Genomic DNA, 22,266 nt, shown 5'->3' on the forward strand with positions numbered 1-22,266 from the left:
TTTTGAGAGAGAGAGAGAGAGACGGCACACACGAGATTGAGGCAAGCCCAACAGACTGCATCCCCCGCTTTTTTAGTATATTTTATTTATTTAGAAAGAGAGAAAATGGGCGCGCCAGGGCCTCCAGCCACTGCAAACGAACTCCAGATGCCCCCTTGTGCATCTGGCTAACGTGGGACCTGGGGAATCGAACTAGGGTCCTTTGGCCTTGCAGGCAAATGCCTTAACCACTAAGCCATCGTCTCCAGCCTTGCATCCCCCCTTTTTTAAATGAGTGAGTGAGTTGGTGCACCAGGACCTTCAACCACTGTAATCAAACTCCAGATGTGTGCACCACCTTGTGTGCATGTGCAACCTTATGTGCTTGTATCACCTTGTGTGTCTGGCTTACATGGGACCTGGAGAGTCTAACATGGGTTCTCAGGCTTCACAGGCAAGTGCCTTAACCACTAAGCCAGCTCTCTGTGTTTTTCTATTTTATTTAGTTATTATTTGGGAGAGGGAGAGAATGGGAGCATGCCAATTCTCTCTCATTCCCTCTCCTCTCTCTCTTCCTCTCCCTCCCTCCTCCTCTCTCTCTCTCTCTCACACACACACACTCACTCACTCACTCACTCACTCTTGCTGTTACTGTCACTCTCGCATAAGAACAATAACAAAAAAAAAGGCCAGTCTATGGGGCTTGCCTCCAAAAAAAAAGGGAGGAAAAAAAGAGCCTGAAACTTTGCTAGGTACTGCTCAGTACAATTTTCCTGTTGAACCCATGTGTTTTTCTGTCTTGTTGAAAAGGCATAAAACTTATAAAATAACTGTCAAGGAAGAATTATGTAGATAATTAACCAGCATTGTAGTTAGTCCCCAACCCACAGCACACTTAAGTACACTCAACAGACTAGTCATCAAAAAATAAACACTCTTTCTCTTAGTGGGTCACAGTACCCAGACAGAATTAGAGATACAGACCTTTTCTGCTGACCCAGTGAACTATTTAATCAGTAGGCTTCCCAAGTATAATATTAGCTGTTAGTGAAGCAAATATTAAAGGTAAATTTGAAAAGATATTATATACTGGCCCTGTTCATCTGGCAAAATAAAAAATTGTATTTCTTTTTCCATTTTGTTATAGTTCTGTATCATATTTTTTTCCAGAATCTATTAACAAAGTTACCAAAGGATATTCTTTCTTTAAAATTTCTTTTATCTTTTTTCAAGGTAAGGTCTTGGTTTAGCCCAGGCTGACCTGGAATTCACTATATAGTCATGGAGTGGCCTGGAACTAACTCATGGTGACCCTCCTACCTCTGCGTCCCAAGTGCTGAGATTAAAGGCGGGCACCATCACGCCTGGCTCTAAATAATTTATTTATTTGAGAGGGAGGGAGGGAGGAGGGCAGGCAGAGGCAGATTGAGAGAATGAGCGCTCCAGGTCTCCAGCCACTGCAAATGAACTTGAGAGGCAAGCGCCACCTTGTGCTTATGTGGGTCCTGGAGAATTGAACCTGGGTCCTTAGGCTTTTCAGACAAGCACCTTAATCACTAAGCCATCTCTCCAGCCCTATTTTATTCATTTATTTATTTATTGAGAGAAAGAAGCTGATAGAATGGGAGTGCCCAGGCCTCTAGCCTCTGAAAATGAACAGACACATTTGCCACCTTGTGCATCTGGCTTTAAGTGGGTCCTGGGGAACTGAACCTGGGTCATTAGGTTTTGTAGACTGTGCCTTAACTGCTGAGTGGTCTTTCCAGCCCAGGGACATCCACTTTTGAGTAACTAATATGTGCCAGGCACCAGAGTAAATAATGATGGTAGTGTTGAACAAAAACCAGACAAGCTCCTTGTTTCATTAAGCTTATAGTCTGTGGTGACTAGCAGACCAGCGCTTGTTGGAGTTGACTTCAGAGGGACATGAGGGAAGTTTGGGGTGATGGAAATACTGTCATTTCATTCCTTTAAAAAAAATGTGTTTTTTGTTTATTTTTAGTTAATTATTTGAGAGCGACAGAGAAAGAGGCAGATAGAAAGAATGGGCATGCTTGGGCTTCCAGCCACTGCAAACGAACTCCAGACATGTGCGCCCCTTGTGCACCTGGCTAACGTGGGTCCTGGGGAATCGAGCCTGGAACCAGGGTCCTCAGGCTTCACAGGCAAGCGCTTAACCACTAAGCTGTCTCTCCAGCCCATTTCATTCCTTTTTGTTTTATTTTTCGAGATAGGGGCTCACTATAGCCCAGGCTGACTTGGAATTTACTATGAGGTTTCAGGTTGGCCTTGAACTCACAGTGTTCCTCCTACCTCTGCTTCCCGAATGCTGGGATTAAAGTGTGTGCCTCCACAACCAGCCCTATTGTATCTTAATTGCAGTGATTATTTGTGCACAACATTGTTCTATGACCATACCAGTCTGAACATCCCCAAATGCTGGCATTGTGTATTTAAAATGGTTACATCTCATCATATGTAGATAATGACTCGAAAAAGTTGATTAAAAAGGATGACTCAAATAGAAATGTAAAATTTTAGCTGTATTAAGTTCCACAAAAGAGTATGTGAGTTAGTAGCAACATAGTAAGAGGAATTGGCACTGGTCGGAATTAGTGACGAGCCGAGTCAGGATTGGCATCATTAGAGGTAAGAGGAAGGTCAGGGTTCGGGTTTAATACTGAACTAAATCCTTTTGCACAGCACAAAGCTGTTCCTTAATTGTCTGTGAAGTGTTATGAAATGGCATTCTATGATACTGATATTGAGAATGAATTGGAGGACAAGAGGTCAATTCAGGAAGACCTTAAGATATTATTCCAAGAGACTGTCTGGAATACAGGGAGAAGTAGAATTGAGAATGCATTCATTCAGCACGTGACAGGGAGGTCGGTGATGTATTGAGTGTGGACTAAGGGAGGTGGCCAAGGAATGTCTATTGGGTTTATAATTTGCATATTACTTATGGTGGTTGGTCACGTTTTCATTGACAGACTGGGTCTGGGAGAATTGCGGTGGGGGGTGGAGGGGAAGAGAATGAATGTGGTATTGATCATTTTGAACCAATCTCAGTAAACAGCTATCCTGAGCAGGAGTACCGCCACCTGAACTTTCTGTGACCCGTGCTTTAGGATACGGGCGCACCAGTGGGACTGCAGAACCGCTTAGTGTAGAGCAGGAAAGGAGAGATCGCCTTTAATCCCAGCACTCGGGAGGCAGAGGTAGGAGAGCGCCATGAGTTCGAGGGCAGCCTGAGACTACATGCTGTAGCCCAGGCTGACCTGGAGTTCATTGAGACCCTACGTCAAAAAAAAAAAAAAAATGAAGTAAATAAAAAGTAGAGATTGCCAACAGATGCATAAGCGCATCTTTTTGTGTCCGTGGTTTCCTGCACCTGGGGTGTTTCTCTGCCAGGCTCCCCTGCCTCTGGCACAGCGAAGCATCCTCACCGCGCCCCCTCCACTCCTTATGGAGCTGTTACCTCCGCAGACTCCCCGCAGTAGCTCCTCTCCTCTCCTCCCGGCCCACGGGCCAAAACAACTTGCCGGAAGTAAACACTTGCCGGAAGTGAGCCAGCCCCTCCCCGCCCAGGAGCGAGGTCCCCAGGTGCCACCCCAGGGCGTCTGCCCAGCCCAGACCCAGGCGGGCAGGGGCTGTGCCGCCCAGGACGTCCCGCGGCCTCCGCCCGCCTCTCCACCAATCACCAGCCGCTCACCTCTATGCAGGTGACCTGTGGCCAATCACCAGGGGCCTCTTTGCCCAGGGCCAGCCAATCGGGGCGGCGCCTGGGCGGGCGGGGTCCCAGGGGTGGGCAGGGGGGGGTGGGGGACGGGGACTGGCCGGGCAGCCCTGGTATCCAGGCTTCCGTGTCCATCCTCGGTGGCAGCGGGGCGGGAGGCTCGCGGGCGGGGCCTCGGCGCATGGCTTTCCTGCTGGCCTCCTGCGGAGTGAGTAGACGGGCGGGGCTGGGCAGCTAGGCGAGGGGAGTGCGTCCCCCCCGAGCCCCCCCCCCCCCGCGAGTCCCCCCCAGCCCCCTGGGTGAGGGATGGGGCTGCCTCGGCCCTCCTCCCCCTCCTCCTCCTCCTCCCCCAGCCCGACTTTGCGGGGGGGTGGGTTTCCTGTTTTTCTTCCCCAGGCTGACTCACCAAGTCCCTAGAGCTGTCCTTTAATGTGCACGCCTAATGTTGACCCAGTTGATCATTAGTGGATTCTCCGCTTGGCAAGCCAAACAGAATTTCTGTTCTGGCTTTGGCGCTGCACTTGTTTGGCAGCGTGTGTGTGTGTGTGTGTGTGTGTGTAAATATGTACACACACACTAGCCGGGATGCTGCTGTTCCTGTGTAGGTGGTGTGTGTGTGTATATGTATAAATATACACACACACAAGCCGGGATGCTGCTGTTCCTGTGTAGGTGGTGTGCGTGTGTGTGTGTGTGTGTGTGTGTGTGTGTGTGTGTGTGTGTGTATCACAAGCCAGGATGCTGCTGTTCCTGTGTAGGTGGTTTTACGCTTTTGCCTAGCTGCCCCAAGTACCCCGGAAACCGGACTACTGTCATGGGGTGGTGAAGGGAAAGTTTTAGTTTGTCCACCCCGGTTAGTTGTGGAAACTTGCCTGTAATTACACACCAGGAAGCATTTTAAAATCGTTCCCCTCCCCCTCCCATTGACTGGCATTGCTACAGTACTTAGCAAGTATTTCTATCCTGAAAGAGTGACATGTCTTGAACAGGAAAACTTGGAAACTTAAAAGTAACAGTTGGTTTTGCGTGGTGGCTAAACCGTTTGACTTTGTAGCAGTATGAAAAACCCAGTAATGGGGCTGGTGAGATGGCTTGGCGGTTAAGCGCTTTCCTGTGAAGCCTAAGGACCTGGGTTGGAGGATTGATTCTCCAGGACCCTGGCGCTCCCATTCTCACTCACTCACTCAATCTGCCTCTTTCTCTCTCTCTGTCACTCTCAAATAAATAAATAAATAAATAAATAAATGAACAACAACAACAAAAAATCATTAATGATGTCAAGTTTCTCTACAAGAAAGGTGGTGAAGACCTGGATCCAGTAACACGTTTAAGAGCTTTTGCAGTGAATTTGACATTGGAAATTGTTGGGCAGTTATTTGCTAATCATCTCTTCTTACGCTGGCTATATTGTATTAAGTAATAAAATCCTTTGATTGCTAGCACTAACAACTCTACTTTTCCTTGAGTTTGGGAAAAATCTTTGTTTTCTTATTTTTACTTTTTAAAATACATTTTAAGCCAGGTGTGGTGGTGCCTTTAATCCCAGCACCTGGGAGGCAGAAGTAGGAGGATCACTGTGAGTTTAAGGCCAGCCTGAGACTCCATAGTGAATTCCAGGTCAGCCTGGGCTAGAGTGAAACCCTACCTCGAAAAACCATACAAACAAACAAACAAAAAAGTATGAGACCGAGAGATAGAGCAAGACACAGAGAATTGGCCCACCAGGGTCTCCACCCACTGCAGTTGAACTCCAGATGCAGGGAGTACGCTTGCATCACATTGTGCGTCTGGCTTTAGGATCCAGAGACTCAAATGTGATTCCTTAGGCTTCGCAACCAAGCCCCTTAACTGCTAAGCCATCTCTCCAGCTCTTCTTCATTAACGACAGAGAAAGAATGAACATGCCAGGGCCTATAGCCACTGCAGACGCAAGTGCCACCATGTGCATCTGGCTTACGTGGGACCTGGAGAATCGAACCTGGGTCCTTAGGCTTCGCAACCAAGCCCCTTAACTGCTAAGCCATCTCTCCAGCTCTTCTTCATTAACAACAGAGAAAGAATGAACATGCCAGGGCCTATAGCCACTGCAGACGCAAGTGCCACCATGTGCATCTGGCTTACGTGGGACCTGGAGAATCGAACCTGGGTCCTTAGGCTTCATAGGCAAGCCCCTTAACTGCTAAGCCATTTCTGCAGCTCTCTTTTTCTTTATTTCTTTTAAAAATCATTTATTTTTATTTTAGCTTATTTCTTTGCAAGCAGAGAGAGAGAGAAGAGAGACAGACAATGGGTACGCCACGGCCTATTGACACTGCAGACGAACTCCAGAAGCATGTGCCCCTTGTGCTTCTGGCTTACGCAGGTCCTGGAGAATTGAACCTGGGTCCTTAGGCTTCTCAGGCAAACCCTTTAACCACTAAGCCACCTCTCTAGTCCTTCTTTTTCTTTCAACGTTTGTTTTATGGTGCATTCCAATAAGAAACTACTTTAAAATGCCCCATTTCTTTTCTTACTCCAAGGGAGGGATATATCACTGAAAATCAAATTTCTAGTCTAAGTTCAAACAAGACACAAGAGAGGTACCCTGCATTTGGTGTGGGCAGGGATGAGATTGTATTGGAAGTGCCCCTCAGTAAGTAAAGGAATTCAAAGGATATTGGGCACACCCGTTTTAGTAGTCCTAAACTTCTGGATGCTACCATTTCTTTTATGTATGATTAAAAGCACTAACTGAACCATTCAGCCATCCCTAGTTGAGTTTAAGAAGAGCAGGGATTTTGGTCAGTGTGAAATTTGATTTGACTAGGAAAAAGCCTTATGTTATTACCATGTTCTGTTCATTGGAAAATCAGATAGTTGTTAAAATCTCCAGGTCCCACAGAAGCCAAGCATACAGTGTTGGATACGTGCACAAGGGTTCACACACATCTGGAGTTAGCAGTGGCTGAAGGTCCTGGCTCTCTCTGCCTCGTTCTTCCTGTCTCTCTGTCAAATTTTTAAAAGAGGGAAGGAAAAAAGGTAGCGTAGGTGGGTGGTTGGGTGGATGCGCTCCGCTGTGATAACGAGGCCACAGAAGTCAAGTCTGCAAGTTCCCGTTTTGACGTTGGCTCCTTGGTGCTCAGTACAGAATGACGGGAGCAGATCGAGAACAAAGCTTTTGGGGCAGTGGGATGGGGCACTAGATGGGACTGGGAAACTGCAGCAGAAAATCACTGTGACTTACGCTTTAGCTGACGGGTCCTCCAGTCGGCCGGCGGATGGGGCCTTTCTGTGCGCGCAGCGTGCATGTGTGCTCTTCATTCTTTCTGGCCATCCGGCTGGGCAGGTCCCTGTTCCCTCCCGTTCTCCTCTACGTCCTGGGAAGCTTGCCGCCTGTGTCTGTGTCCCCCCTCCCATTTTATCTTGGAGGGCTTTAGAGGGTCCCTGGTGCTGCCCCCCCCGCCCGCCCTGCCTGCATTGCCAAGGGGCAAAAGAAGCAGGACCAGCGGAGGCCCACATCAGGTCACTGCCAGACTGCGCTCCCCGTTGCTCCTGGAGGCGGCAGCGTAAAAGGGAAAAGAGATGCCCATGTTCCGAGCTCACCCAGGGCGATCCCTGCGCGACCCAGCTCAGGTGCAGCAGCAGATCCGTGCGGCTGCCATGTCCCTGGCACTTGCTAGAGGGAAAGCAGGGTCTGGCCGCTGGTTCTGGACAGTGTTGTGATGCCCAAACTGGTGCTGCCCCTGGCACAGGCACTGTTGTTCATTTGGGGGGGGGGGCTGCTTTTCAGAAACTCCTAAGTGAAGGGCTCTGTGGTTGCTGGTTCTTCACCACAGGGGGTCCTCACCCTGTGGCCTGTCTGTCCTTAGCCAGCCCTGCCTTCCTCCCAGCCAAAGCCTGGCCTGGCTTTTTGTCTTCCCATTAGTTTTCCTCCCGTATTCTCCCTTTTTGTGCTTAATTGATTAAAGTAATTGTTGTATAATTTTATTGTAATGAAGTGTAGAGAGAAAGGTAGGGCTGGAGACATGGCTCAGCAGTTAAGGAGCTTGCCTGCAAAGCCTACTGACCCAGTGCTCATGTAATCCCAGGAGCATAGAAGTGGTGCATGCATCGGGAGTTCGTTTGCAGTGGACGGAGGCCCGCAACCTGGCAAGTAAATAAAAATTTAAAAATTTAAAAAGTAAGTGGTTAAAATAAACTCGCAGGCCAGTCTTAACTGGGGTGGGAGGGTCTCGGGTGAGATGGGGAGAGGGAAAATTTCCCTTTCTTTTTAACAATTTTATTTATTTGAGATACAGAGAAATACTGAAATAGGCAGGTAGAGAGGGAGGGACAGAGAAAGGGCGCATGAGGACCTCTAACCTCTGCAAATAAACTCCAGATGCATGCACCCCCTTGTGCATCTGGCTTATGTGGATCCTAGGGAATCGAACCTGGGCCCTTTGGCTTTGTAAGCAAGTGCCTTAACTGCTAAGCTATCTCTGCAGCCCGGAAAATTTCTTTTAAAAATATTTAATTTACTTATTTGTTTGAGGGGAGGGCAGATAGATAAGGTGCGCCAGGGCCTCTAGCCACTACAAACGGACTCCAGATACATGTGCCACCTTGTGCATCTGGCTTTATGTGGGTCCTGGGGAATCGAACCTGGGTCCTTTGGCTTTTCCAGCAAGTATCTTAACCACTAAGCCATCTCTCCACACTCTCCCCCCCCCCCCGGTTTTTATATAAACAAAATAAATAAAAGGGTGTGTTTTGGCATTTTTCTGGGCATAAAGAGGTAGGTGTTGGGACATCCCTGTAGATGAGTTTTAGAATTGGTTGTTAGCAGGCATGTTTGACTTCAGTATGAGTCAGTGTGAGAGAAACATTTATCTTAGATTTGTATCTCCATTTTATGATTGCTGGGCCTACCCATGCCTTTTGGGAAGGCTTGAAAAGAGATTTGAAACAAAAATGTTAAAGAATATATAATTTTGCCATCAGAGACAGCAGTGAAGGACCCTATCATTTGAGACACTCCTAGCCTTCAATGAACTGGCTAATTTGTGTACCCCAAAGAAAGAGTATATACTTAGTAGGCATGGCAAATGCTTATTAAACGACCAAGATATGAGGCATAATAATGTCGTAAATCCGCAGATCCTTTACTCACTTACACTGGAGTTAGCTTTTATCCTGTGAATTGAAATATTTCTCCTTCCCCTCATATCTGTATGATCTCTAGTGTAGGGAACTAATGCTAATCAGCAGTATTAGCACACATTGATTTTGGTACCTTAATAACAGGTAATCCTAAATTGTATTTGCTGTTAACGCTCTTGTTCTTAAAGGTGTCCTGTGGAACTGCTGATGGTACATGGTCATGATCCACAGCCAGGAAATGCTGGTGCGTGGTCGTGGCTGCTCTGCTTGTGGGGGGGGCGCGGGGCTCAGCTCTGTGTCTGAGAACAAGAATGCGTAACAGTCCGTCTGACGTGGAAGTTCACTTCCTGTGGGCATTTTTATTTCTTTGTTTTGTTTTGTTGAGGTAGGGTCTCACTGTAGCCCAGGCTGACCTGGAATCCACCATGTAGTCTCAAGGTGACCTTGAACTCACAGTGATCCTCCTACCTCTGCCTCCCGAGTGTACCACCATGCCCTGCTGCATTTACTTTATTTATTTGAGAGAGGCAGAGAGAGAGAGAGAGAGAGAGAATGGGTGTGCCAGGGCCTCCAGCCACAGTAAATGAACTCCAGAAGCATGCACCCCCTTGTACATCTGGCTTACGTGGGGAATCGAGCCTGGGTCCTTTGGCTTTGCAGGCAAACACCTTAACTGCTAAGCCATCTCTCCAGGCTGCATTATTTTTTGAGGCAGGGTCTCACTGTAGTCAGGTCTGACCTGGAACTCACCACTGTCCCAGGCTGGCATCTTGGGCATTTTAAAGAACTTCTTTCTTTCTTTTTTTTTTCTTTTTGTATGTTTAATTTTATTTATTTATTTATTTATTTATTTATTTATTTATTTATTTGAGAGTGACAGCTAAAGAGGCAGATAGAGAATGGGTGCACCAGAGCCTCTAGCCTCTGCAAACGAACTCCATCTGGCTCATGTGGGTCCCAGGGAATCAAGTCTCAAACCGGGGTCCTTAGGCGTCACAGGCAAGTGCTTAACCGCTAAGCCATCTCTCCAGCCCAGAACTTATTTCTTTACTATGTCGACTGTGACTCGCTTTGTTTTTCAAAACTATAACCAAATGATTCTGCTTAGCCCGTGTTTGTTGGTGCTCTGTGAGCTCCAGCAGGAAGGATGAAGGAAAACCAACCTGGAATATCTGCTGCATTCCACTGGCCGTTTCTCTTTGCAGCTGTTCATTTACTCCACACTAGTGGCAGTTGCTAAGCTTTAAAGAACTTGTTTGTTGTTCTTTATTCGAGAGAAAGAGAGGGAGAAGGAGAATAATGGACAAACCAACCAGGGCGTCTTACACTGCAGATAAACTCCAGACACACACGGCACTGTGCATCTGGCTTTGCGTGGGTAGTAGGGAATCGAACCTGTGCCTTAGGCTTTGTGAGCAAGTACCTTTAACCAGTGAGCCATCTCTCCAACCCCAGTTGCTAAGTTGGTTTTTTTTTTCCCACTCAACTTTGCTTTACTATTGGATGACTTTACAGATTTAATTTTATTTTTGCTTCGAATGATAAAGTGTAGTTTCATTATTAGTAATTTGACTCTTTCTGGAGTTTTGTAGCTTATAATGCTGATGGCTTTGCATGTAAAAATTTTAGAAACTAGAACCTAAGGCTTCTGATATATCTGTGTGGCTCTCAAATTAAGTTATACGAGAAACACAAAGTATTAGATGAACAAAGTAAAACCCTGGGAAGCTCTGTATGAAATGCCCCTTTCCTCAGTCCCACTCTGGAAGTAAGAGCATTTCAAAAGTTTTATAATGTCTTCGCTTTCAGGTACATGTGTTATATGTATATAACCTTTTGTATGAATACTTAACGTTAGTTATGCATTAAAAATGGATAATCAAAATACCTTTTGGCCTGGAATATGGCTCAATGGATAAAGTGCCCGCCATGCAGCTCTGGGGTTACCTGAGTTTTCATCCCCCATTCCTCACAGAACCCAAACCCGTGGCATCCTCATTCACATGCACGCACACCAAAGTAACTTTAAAAATTAAAAAATGAGCCGGGCATGGTGGCACATGCCTTTAATCCCAGCACTCGGGAAGCAGAGATAGGAGGATCGCTGTGAGTTCGAGGCCACCCTGAGACCACATAGTGAATTCCAGGTCAGCCTGAGCTAGAGTGAGACTCTGCCTCGAAAACCCAAAATAAACAAACAAATAAATAAATAAAAATAAAAAATGCCAGCTGGAGAGTGCTTGCAAGTCTTAACAACCCAAGTTTGATTCCCTAGTACCCATGTGAAGTCACATGCACAAAGTGGTACATGCATACAGAGTTTGTTCACAGTGGCTAGAGGCCCTGGCACACTCATACACACATCCCCCCCCCCTGCTTGCAAATAAGTAAAGATATTCAAATTTTTAATAATAGAATTTTGATGTCATTCATGTCTTTATTATAAGGTTAGCATGTAGTTAATATTAATTTGAATTCTAATGTCTAGTTTCTTGTAAGCTGCTTTTTTGTATTCAAAGGCAAGAAGCTCATGTTGAATTCTAGATTCTATAAATTTAAAAAAAAAAAAAACCACCAAACTAACAGAAGTCCTCCTACCTTAAAGACGTGTGCCACCACACCCGGCTGGCTTTTACATTATTTCTGCCACCTCTTCCACAATGGTCCCTGAGCTTTGGAGGGTGTGATGGAGATGTCTCACTTAGTGCGGAGCACTCTGGTATCACTATTTCCCAGCACTGTGTGAGTTTTGAGTTACTCCAGTGGTCACCACCATATAAAAAGAGAAGCTTCGCTGGGTGTGGTGGCCCGCGCCTTTAATCCCAGCACTCAGGAGGGAGGCAGAGGTAGGAGGATCGGTATGAGTTCAAGGCCACCCTGAGACTCCATTGTGAATTCCAGGTCAGCCTGGAACAGAGTGAGACCCTACCTCGAAAAACCCAAAAATATAAATAAATAAGCAACTGAAAGATGTGGATAATAAGCATTTACAAAATAGGCTCAAAATCTGTTGTCTGCCTTACAAGTTTTCTTTCCCCTTTCCTTTGCCCTTCTCTCCCTGCCTCCCCTCACTCCCTTCCCTTCTTTCCTTTTCTCCCTTCCTTTCTTCCTTTGTTCATTCTTTCTATCCCTCTCCTCTTCCCCCTTCTTTCCTTCCTTCCTTTCTCTTCTTTCTTTTTTTTTTTAAATATTTTTTGTTCATATTTTATTTATTTATTTGAGAGCGACAGACACAGAGAGAAAGACAGATAGAGGGAGAGAGAGAGAATGGGCGCGCCAGGGCTTCCAGCCTCTGCAAACGAACTCCAGACGCGTGCGCCCCCTTGTGCATCTGGCTAACGTGGGACCTGGGGAACCGAGCCTCGAACCGGGGTCCTTAGGCTTCACAGGCAAGCGCTTAACCGCTAAGCCATCTCTCCAGCCCCTCTTCTTTCTTTTTTGAGGGAGGGTCTCATGTATCCAGTCCTAGCCTCGCGCTTGCTCTGTACCAAGGGTGGCTGTGACTTTATCCATCTGTTTGCACCTCCTGAGTTTTGGGACTGTTAGCACGTGCCACCATGTTGGATTTCTGTGCAAACCCAGGGCTTTGTGCACGCTAGGTAGGCATTGTGCCAACCAAACTGTTCAGCCCCAGTATTTATTTAGCTCATTATTTCATTTTAGACAGAGTCTCACTTGGTCATCCGCGTTGGCCTTAAACTCACTGTGTACTTGGGGCTGGCCCTGAAGTTGGTGGCAGTCCCGCTCCCGCGGCCTCCACAGTAGTAGATGTGAACCCACGTCTAGCTGTCTCACAGTGTGGCAGGGAGGAGATGAGAACCCACAAAATATGCGGCAGATTGTCTGATATTCTGAAAGAAAAAAAAAAAGGCTTTTCTGTAGCTTACTTATCCATAGTGAGTCCAGTGTTAGAATTGCTCACCTTTAGAACTGTGTGTGGGGGGGGGAGGACTTTTTAAGGCATTCTTGGGGTGCTAGCAGTTTTTTTTGTTTTTTTTTTTTTTTTTTTTTAATTTTTTTTGGTAAGAAACCTACGCTACCATGTTGACAAGACATGGATTATCAGGACATTTCTAAAATGGGAAATGCCTTCCTGAAGGTTCAGTGGAGGAAAATGGTTATAACTAGGCTTCATTTTATGGATACTTAAAAACTAATTTTTTTTTTTTTTACTCCAAATGAATTGATAGTTGAGAGTATTGATCTTTAGGATTAAAAATAAGTAGCAGTCTAGAAAGTGGCCCAGTGGGTCTGAGCCCTTGCTGGGCCAGCATGAGGAGCTGAGCTCGGTCCTCAGCACGCGTGTCAGAAAGCCGAGCCTGTAACCCCAGTGCGGAGGTCAGGGACGACCTAAGTGACCCTTGGGCTCCGTGCTGGGAGAGAGCACGTTGCAGCATCGCGGAGAGACTCGGTCTCGAGGAAATAAAACCGGAGGCAGTAGGCTGTCCTCTGCTCTGTGCGTGGGTGAGCAAGGAAGCACCCAAAACATACGTCAGATGGGAAATGGAGAAACAGAAGTTCTCACACCCAGAACTACTCAGGATCACCAGGTCCTCACGCAGAAATAAGGATTATAAATGTTCTAGAGTGATGGTATCTAAGGATATCACAGATGGGTCTCACGTAAAGTCAGAGTGATCGGGATATTGGTTTCTTCAGTATACTTCCTCATAATTAAAGTAACTTGTAAGTTCTCTGATAGGAAGAGAGAATGGTTTCACTCCTCTAAGACCTTTTAACTTGCTAACTGAATTTTCTAAGAAACAGAAGGGCCAGCGGGCTTGGCCTCGTGTTTTTAACTTGACCTTGCTGTGCATGTCCTTAACAGTTCTCTTCTGTAGTTACAGGTTTTTTTCTTGTCATTTCTTGACTTGTTTTTTGGTGTCAGACTCTCAGCATAGTAACTTTCTATTCTCTCTTTTCCTCACTTTTATGGAAGATCAGTACTACACTTGCTTTTTTCCAGTCTTCTGGTATCTCTCCAGTTCTTGAATTTTCAAAAATAATTGTAAGTGATTCAATTGTAAGTATGTTCTATACTACTTTAATTGGATGATAATACGTGCCATCTGAAATTGCTAATTGTGAGCAGAAACTTTCTAAATGCTTTCTTCTTAATCAAAATGAAGTTCATTATTTTTAGGGTATGTGTTCTACTAAGTTAAGAAGTCATCGGCTTTTTTTGCAGATTCGTGTCACTTAATTTTTCCTTAGGTTGCTTGGGGTCTCATGTATAAACTGTTTTGCACTTGGACGCTTGGGCTGGCACCCTGCGTTCTTGTTACTTTGAACTTCCTATGACGATTTACATGAAATATTTTATTTCTAATAAGTTCTATTTTTTCTTTCTCTTTTGGAGGGTGGGGTGTGTGTGTGTCAGGGGCTAGGATTATATGTATGTGCCTCTGTACCTCACCTGGCTTCTTTTTTTCCTTTTGCAAAGTCATTTAAAAAAAATTGTGTATTTATTTGAGAGCAACAGAGAGAGAGAGAGAGAGAATGGGTGCACCATGGCCTCCAGCCACTGAAAACGAACTCCAGACGCATGCACCCCCTTGTGCATCTGGCTAATATGGGTCCTGGGGAATCAAGCCTGGAACCAGGGTCCTTAGGCTTCACAGGCAAGCGCTTAACCGCTAAGCCACCTCTCCAGCCCTACAAAGTCATTTTTATGATGCACTACTTTGTCCTGTTTAAAAGGAAGTACTGCACATGGGACACTTAGTCCTTTAAGTTTGTACTGAAAACTAAGATTTGATACTTGTGCCGGGCATGGTGGCGCACGCCTTTAATCCCAGCACTTGGGAGGCAGAGGTAGGAGGATTGTTGTGAGTTCAAGGCCATCCTAACACTACATAGCAACTTTCAGGTCAACCTGAAAAAAAAAAAAAAAAAAGACTTGTTTGTCAAGTTCTTCTAACCATGTTATTTCCTGGCCGCCCTGTTGTTTTCAGTTCCTCAAATTACTCTGTAAATTTCTTAATTATACTGATGCTGGGTTTAGGAAGACTGAAGGGTGTTGGGTGGCTCAGCCAGCCTGTACTTAGCTCACAAGCATAAGGACCTGAGCTCAGGTCCCCTGCACGCATGTAAAGCCAGCTGTGGCAGTGCTCACCTGTAATGTCAGCACTGAGGAGGCAGAGGTAAGAGGATCACTGTGAGTTCGAGGCCAACCTGAGACTGCACAGTGAATTCTAGGTCAGCCTGGGCGAGTGAGACCCTACCTCGAAAAAACCAAATCAGGTAAATAAGCAAGCGGCCAAGCTTGGTGGCACACGCCTTTTATCCCAGTACTCAGGAGACAGAGGTAGGAGGATTGCAGTGAGGCCACCCTAAGATTATATAGTAAATTATAGGTCAGTCTGAGCTACAGTGAAGACTAGACTGTACCTTGAAAAACCACCACCACCAACAACAACAAAATATATATATATACATATATATATGTAGATGTGTGTGCATATATATATATAGATAAATAGATAGATAGATATGGATATATATATAAACACAGGTAAAATGATTGAGGAAGACATCCAGCATCCTCCATGCCCATACATACACATGCATGAGTGCCCAAACACATGCAAATGGCATGCGCACATGTCCACACTGCACACTCACATGCATGCAAAAGAAAAGACACTAAACCGCCTTTGGCCACTTTGGCCTGGGCTGCTCTTCTGTCAGTAGGAATTATTCTAAAAGCTTTAGGTGCAAAAGTTGTTTTACAAAGGAGTGTCTCTAAATGAAGCTACAGTTTGTTTGCATGTATCTTGGACAATTTTAAGGACTTCCTTTGTAGCACACTTTTTAAAGAGACATTTTATTTTTGTTTTGTTTATCCATTTTGAGAGAGAAAGTGAGAAAAAGAGGCAGATAAAGAATAGGCATGCCAGGGCATGCAGCCCAGTCTAACCTGGGTTCTTGTGCATCTGGCTGATGTGGGTACTGGGGAATTGAACCTGAGACCTGAGGCTTTGCAAGCAAGTGCCTTAACTGCCAAGCCATCTTAAAAAAATTTTTTTAAATTATTTATTTGCAAGGGGCGGGGGGGGAAGAGTGAGAGAAAGGAGAGAATGAGAATGGGCAGGGCTCTTGCCACTGCACACAAACTCCAGGTGCATGCTCCACTTTGTGCATCTGGCTTTACATGGGTACTGGGGAACGCAAACCCAGACCAGTACCCTTTGTGACCAAGCGCCTTAACAACACCCTTTTTTTTTTTTTTTTTTTTTTTTTTGAGGTAGGGTTTCACTCTATTCATGCTGACCTGCCTGGAATTCACTATGGAGTCTCAGGGTGGTCTAGAACTCATGGTGATCCTCCTGTCTTTGCCTCTTGAGTGCACTACCACACCTGGCTTGCAGCACACTTCTTTTTAAGGGGAGCACAGCATCCTATGTGGAAAGTGTCTTAAGTGTTCCTACTAACATCATTAACAGAATTGTTTTAATTTTGCTGACATTTTAGCTTTTTTAAAAAAAATTTAAGAGAGCACGCAAGAGAGGAAGAGGCAGAGAGAGAATGGGCACGCCAGGACTTGAGCTGTTTGCAAAGGAACTCCAGACGCATGCGCTCCCTTGTGCAACTGGCTTACGTGGGTCCTGGGGAATCAAACCTGGGTCCTTCGGCTCTGCAGGCAAGCGCCTTGACCGCTAAGCCATCCCTCCAGCCCCAAGTTGGCATGTTAGCTGTTAAGTGTCTTCTGAGAAGATTAAACGAGTTGTCTGTGTGAGAAAGACGTGGGATGTGCTGAGGCAGCAGACTATAGAGCCGCCTTGTTTGTTTTGTTCTGTTTTGTTTCTGAATTTGTCCCCCCCCCCCCCCCCGAGGTAGGTCTCACTCTAGCTCAGGCTGACCTGGAATTCACTATGTAGTCTCAGGGTGGCCTCGAACTCACGGTGATCCTCCTGCCTCTGCCTCTTGGATTAAAGGCGTGTGCCACCACGCCCGGCCTTTAGGTCCACTTTGAAAAGTAGCAGGGTAGCCTCGTGTAGGTCTCTCTCTCTGCTCAGTGTAAAGGGGCTCCTGGCTGCTGCAGAGGAGCGTGTGCTTGATTTCATGCCTGCGCTTTACCTTCCTTATTAGAAAACCAAACTTCACATTTTACCCTGTCAGCCAATTGCTGGGGATTTTTAATTCATTTATTGTTATTTTGGGGGGTTTTGAGGTAGGGTCTAACTCTGGCCCAGGCTGACCTGGAATTCACTATGTGGTCTCAAACTCACAGCGAGTCTCCTACCTCTGCCTCCCGAGTGCTGGGATTAAAGGCTTGCACCACCATGCCCAGCTCATACTGGGGATTTTTTAAAACATAGATTAGATTGAATTTAATTTCTAAGGAGGTTGTTCTAATTTAATTTCCCATTTTTTTTGGTTTTCTGAGGTAGGAACTTAGTCTAGCTCAGGCTGACCTGGAATTCACAATGTAGTCTTAGACTGGCCTCAAACTCTTGGCAATCCTACCTCTGCCTCCCAAGTGCTGGGATTAAAGACGTGCACCACCATGCCCAGCCCTAATTTAATTTCTTGTTATATATTTTGTATTTGTTTCTCTCTAATTGCTTACCTCAAACATTTTTTGTCTAGTTTCATTTTAAAATTTTTTTTGTTTATTTTTACTTATTTGAGAGTGACAGAGAGAGAGAAAGAGGCAGATAGAGAGAGAATGGGCGCACTAGGGCCTCCAACCACTGCAAACTGAACTCCAGATATGTGCTCCCTCTTATGCATCTGGCTAACATGGGTCCTGGAGAATCGAGCCTCGAACCAGAGTCCTCAGGCTTCACAGGCAAGTGCTTAACCGCTAAGCCCTCTCTCCAGCCCGTCTAGTTTTATTTTTAAAAATACTCTGTTTTGTGTTTTAAAATATATTTTATTTATTTATTTGATTGAGAGAGAGAAAATAGGCACACCAGGGCTTCCAGCCACTGCAGACACACTCGAGACACATGTGCCCCCTTGTGTCTCTGGCTTACATGGGACCTGGGGAATCGAACCAGGATCCTTTGGCTTTGCAGGCAAATGGCTTAACCTCTAAGACATCCCTCCAGCCCCCCCCCCACCAAGTATTTTATTTTTACTTATTAGAGAAAAGAGAGAATGAACATACCAGGTCCTCTAGCCATTGCAAATGAACTTCCAGACACATGTGCCACCATGTGCATGGGTTCTGGGGAGTCTAACCTGGGTCCTTAGGCTTTGTAGCCAAGCACCATAACTGCTAACCCAGCCCTGTTTGATTATTTTGAGACAAGGCATATGAAGCCCATGCTGGCGGGAATTCTTGATCCTCCTCCTGAGTGCTGGGATTATAGGTGTGGACCACCAGGCCCAGCAGAATTCACATGTAAACTTTCTACATAAGTTGCCATGTAATAGAATTATGGGGAGGGAAGGCCCCTAGGGAGCAAAGGACAGAAATGGGGGGAGGTCTGGAGGAAGGGTCAGGGGCTGCAGCCAGTGCCGCCTGCGTTCATCGAGCACCTAGTTCAGCCTGGAGGGTTCTGAGGGGTGAGTGGCACAGTCCTCCTTTATCGCGCAGACATGCTTTCAGTCAGTATTACTGAGTGCTCAGAGAGAGGAAAGTACCAAGACAGACACGCTCGCCTGTTGCTGTGGTCCCCCTGATGTTGGCCAGGGGTGATGTCCGCTCTCTGCTCATGACATCATTTTCCTCTGCCATCATGGAGCTTCCCCTCGAGGCTGTAAGCCAAAATAAACCCGTTTTTTTTTCCCCATTAAAAGGAGAGAGAGAGAGAATGAACAAGTACAGAGTCTAGGATGTGAATCTGCTTGACTCCTAACAAGTGTGAAACCTTTTTTTTTTTTTTTTTTTTGTTTTTTCAAGGTAGGGTCTCGCTCTATCCCAAGCTGGCCTGGAACTCACTCTGTAGCCCAGGCTGGCCTGGATCTCATGGTGATCCTTCTATGTAAGCCTCCTGGGGCTAAAGGCGTGTGTCACCATTAGCAAAGGAGGTTGTTAGGCTATCTGGAGAAAAATGAACTAGTGACATTGTTAACAGAGGTTTACAAAGCTCTGTAAAGGTGAAGTTGTGTAAGACTCCAGGAGGAGGACTGAGAAGAGAGCCAGGTGAGATGCTTGAAGGTCTTTGTTTTGTTTTTTCCAGGTAGGGTCTGAACTCTAGCCTAGGCTGACCTGGAAGTCATTATGTAGTCTCAGGGTGGCCTTGAACTCAGGGCAATCCTCCTACCTCTGCCGCCCAAGTGCTGGGACTAAAGGCGTGTGCCACTGTGAAGGGGTTATTTTTAAAGAATTAATTTAGAAAAAAAAAATAAGAAAAATAACAAAAAGAATTAATTTAGATGGGAGTTCAAATTAAAGAAATTTCAAGTCAAGCATAATGGCGAACGCCTTTAATCCCAGCAGAGGTAGGAGGATCACTATGAGTTAGTTCGAAGCCATCCTGGCCAAGTTAAATTTTCAACGTTTCCTTTCACAATTTCAGTGTCCCTTTGAGGACAACACTGGCACTTGTGATCCTGGCCTGGCTGCTGCTTTCGTGATAGGAAGAGGGACCCAGGGTTCCTGAGCTGGGACTGGAAGCCAGAGGTGCCTGCCCGTTGTCAAGACCGTCTCAGTCTGATGGCACCCAGGCTCTGAGATGGGGCTGTGGCACGCTTTAGTAAGGAAGCGCTCAGCATACGTAAAGCGGGGGTAACTGCTATAGGTTCAGAACCTTCTGCCGCAGCTCACCGCAGTGGAGGGCGTGAATGAAGGTGAGCAGCCCGCCGTGGGGCGAAGGCAGAGAGCTAGGACGAGGTCAGGTTTGGGACGGGTGTGCTGAGCGCCAGTCTTGGGCCCCACCAGTACAGCTGTGTGCTTGGGTTAGGTTCTAGCAGAGTAGCTGATGCTCACCTTTCTAACTAGGCGTACAGCTACGTAATTCAGGCTCGCAGGCTTGTTTTCTCTAGCAGTTCTCTTCTAAGTACAGGGTTACATTCTTTTACTCTCAGATAATTTAAGAACGCAGAATTTATTTATTTATTTTGGTTTTTCCAAGGTAGGGCCTCACTCTGGCCCAGCTGACCTGGGCTTAACTATGTAGGCTCAGGACAGCCTTGAACTCATGGTGATCCGCCTACCTCTGCCTCCCGAGTGCTGGGATTAAAGACGTGCACCACCAGGCCCGGCTATATTTAGTTATTTTTGAGTAAAGTTAAAAAAAAAAAAAAAACGACACCTATACTTGGAATTTAAGATTTAGTCGTACAAAGAGGAGACCTGGCACACTGGTGGACCTTTAAGCTGAGTCCTATGACCAGTTTCCCATGTTCACAGACCTGTCCACGCCAGGGGGTGAAAGTGAGCTGGAACTTGATCAGGTGAGAAGAGGTGTCAGTTTCACTTACAGTGGGCCCATGTAAGAGAAGGTGAGACTCAGGCACTGCTCTTGCGCTGTGGCCCTGGCTAATCTGGAGTTGGTGGTCCTTCTCCTTGCCTGGACCTCCCCCATGCCACGGTTTCCCATGTGTGTCCCCACACTTGCCTTTCTTTCTTAATGAGGGAGGAGAGGGAGTCGAGGAGCAAATGGGAGAACTCAAACTACGAATGTGAAGTTAAGAATTAGGGATTACCAGGCATGGTATCGCACGCCTTTAATCCCAGCACTCTGGAGGCAGAGGTAGGAGGGTCGCCATGCGTTCAAGGCTACCCCGAGACTCCATAGTGAATTCCAGGTCAGCCTGGGTTAGAGTGAGACCCTACCTTGAAAAACAAAAACAAAACAAAACAAAACAACAAGAACAAAAAGAATTAGGAATTAGAGGAATGAACTGAAGAAAAATTCAGGGGCACAGGGCATGATGGTGCACACCTTTAATCCCAGCACTGCAGAGGCTGAGGTGAAAGGATCGTCATGAGTTCAAGGCCAGCCTGGGATTAAGTGAGTTCTGGAACCAAGCTGTGTAGCTTTTAGATTCCTTTAGCTGAATCCCTTTGGTTCCGGAGGTGAGTCGGAGCCCAGTACAGGGGCAGGGAGGCTGGGGTTCTTTATTCTTTTTAATTTTTACTAATTTGTTTGAGAGTGACAGAGAAAGAGGCAGAAAGAGAGAACAGGTGCACCAGGGCTTCCAGTCACTGCAGACGAATTCCAGCTGTGTGCGCCCCCTTGTGCATCTAGCTAACGTGGGTCCTGGGGAATCGAGCCTCGAGCTGGGGTTCTTAGGCTTCACAGGCAAGCACTTAACTGCTAAGCCATCTCTCCAGCCTGAGGCTGGGGGTCTTAAAGTGATTTTGGTTTTTTGAGAAAAGCTCTCACTGTGGCTCAGGCTGACCTGGAATTCACTATGTAGTCTCAGGGTGGCCTCAAACTCATGGTGATCCTCCTGCCTCTGCCTCCCCGAGTGCTGGGATAAAAGGCAGGCTACATTCTCATCTGATCAGTAGCATGTGTAACTGATGATCTGTGGATAATGTTTGAGGCTAATGAGAGAGGTTGCTGTGTCATTATTCATGGAACCTGTTTGTGAAGGATGAAGGACTTTATGTGTACAAAAACCACTTGGGTACAGCCACATTTACCACGCATGTCCTTTTTCTCTAGGGTTTGGATTCAGGATTTGTACCTACTGTCCAAGACTTTGATAAGAAGCTTACCGAGGCCGATGCTTACCTACAGATCTTGATAGAGCAATTAAAGGTACAGCGTTCCTTATTGATACAAAGTAACAAATGTGACTGAGCTGGCCTGAGCGTAAACAAAAGCTGACCCAGTCAGAAATCTTTAGTTGTAATTGAACTATATTAATCATGAATTTTTGGTTATTTACAGTAAAATGTAAATCTCCTAAGACCTTGGGTGGTGATTTGTTTCTTTTTCTTTTTAATTTAAAAAAAAAAATTTGTGGGCTGGAGAGATGGCTTAGCGGTTAAGTGCTTGCCTGTGAAGCCTTAGGACCCCGGTTCGAGGCTCGATTCCCCAGGACCCACGTTAGCCAGATGCAGAAGGGGGCGCATGCATCTGGAAATCGTCTGCAGTGGCTGGAAGCCCTGGCGCACCCATTCTCTCTCTCTCTGCCTCTTTCTCTGTCTGTCACTCTCAAATAAAAATAAACTAAAAAAATTTTTTTTTAAATTTGTTTATTTTTATTTATTTATTTGAGAGTGACAGAGACAGAAAGAGGCAGAGACAGAGAGCGTGAGAGAGAGAATGGGTGCGTCAGGGCCTCCAGCCACTGTAAATGAACTCCAGTCACATGCACCCCCTTGTGCATCTGGCTAACGAGGGTCCTGGGGAACCGAGCCTCGAACCGGGGTCCTAAGGCTTCACAGGCAAGCGCTTAACCGCTAAGCCATCTCTCCAGCCCTTAATTTTCATTTTCGAGGTATGTTCTTGCTTTAGAGTGAATTGAAAACAGGTCCTAGGAAGAAAAACAAATGTTGGTTAACTTAGTTATAAGAC

The 22,266-nt window shown here is 46.1% G+C and overlaps 1 protein-coding gene across 12 annotated transcripts in view; it reads left to right on the forward strand.

Moving 5' to 3' along the window:
• The window catches only part of Osbpl9 (oxysterol binding protein like 9), a 107,226-nt gene that overhangs the window by 54,350 nt on the left and 30,610 nt on the right, over positions 1–22,266 (forward strand). For 7 of the 12 annotated variants that reach the window (XM_045139223.1, XM_045139224.1, XM_045139226.1 and 4 more), the window contains 2 exons: positions 13,779–13,847; positions 21,409–21,504. In XM_045139223.1, the coding sequence (XP_044995158.1) occupies positions 13,779–13,847; positions 21,409–21,504 (165 nt within the window). Of the gene's footprint in view, positions 1–3,823; positions 3,927–13,778; positions 13,848–21,408; positions 21,505–22,266 lie in introns of those variants that run through there. The other 5 variants (XM_045139228.1, XM_045139230.1, XM_045139231.1 and 2 more) reach the window with 2 other exon arrangements.

This window comes from Jaculus jaculus, chromosome 21 (genome assembly GCF_020740685.1).
Source record: "Jaculus jaculus isolate mJacJac1 chromosome 21, mJacJac1.mat.Y.cur, whole genome shotgun sequence".
NCBI classification, from domain to species: domain Eukaryota; kingdom Metazoa; phylum Chordata; class Mammalia; order Rodentia; family Dipodidae; genus Jaculus; species Jaculus jaculus.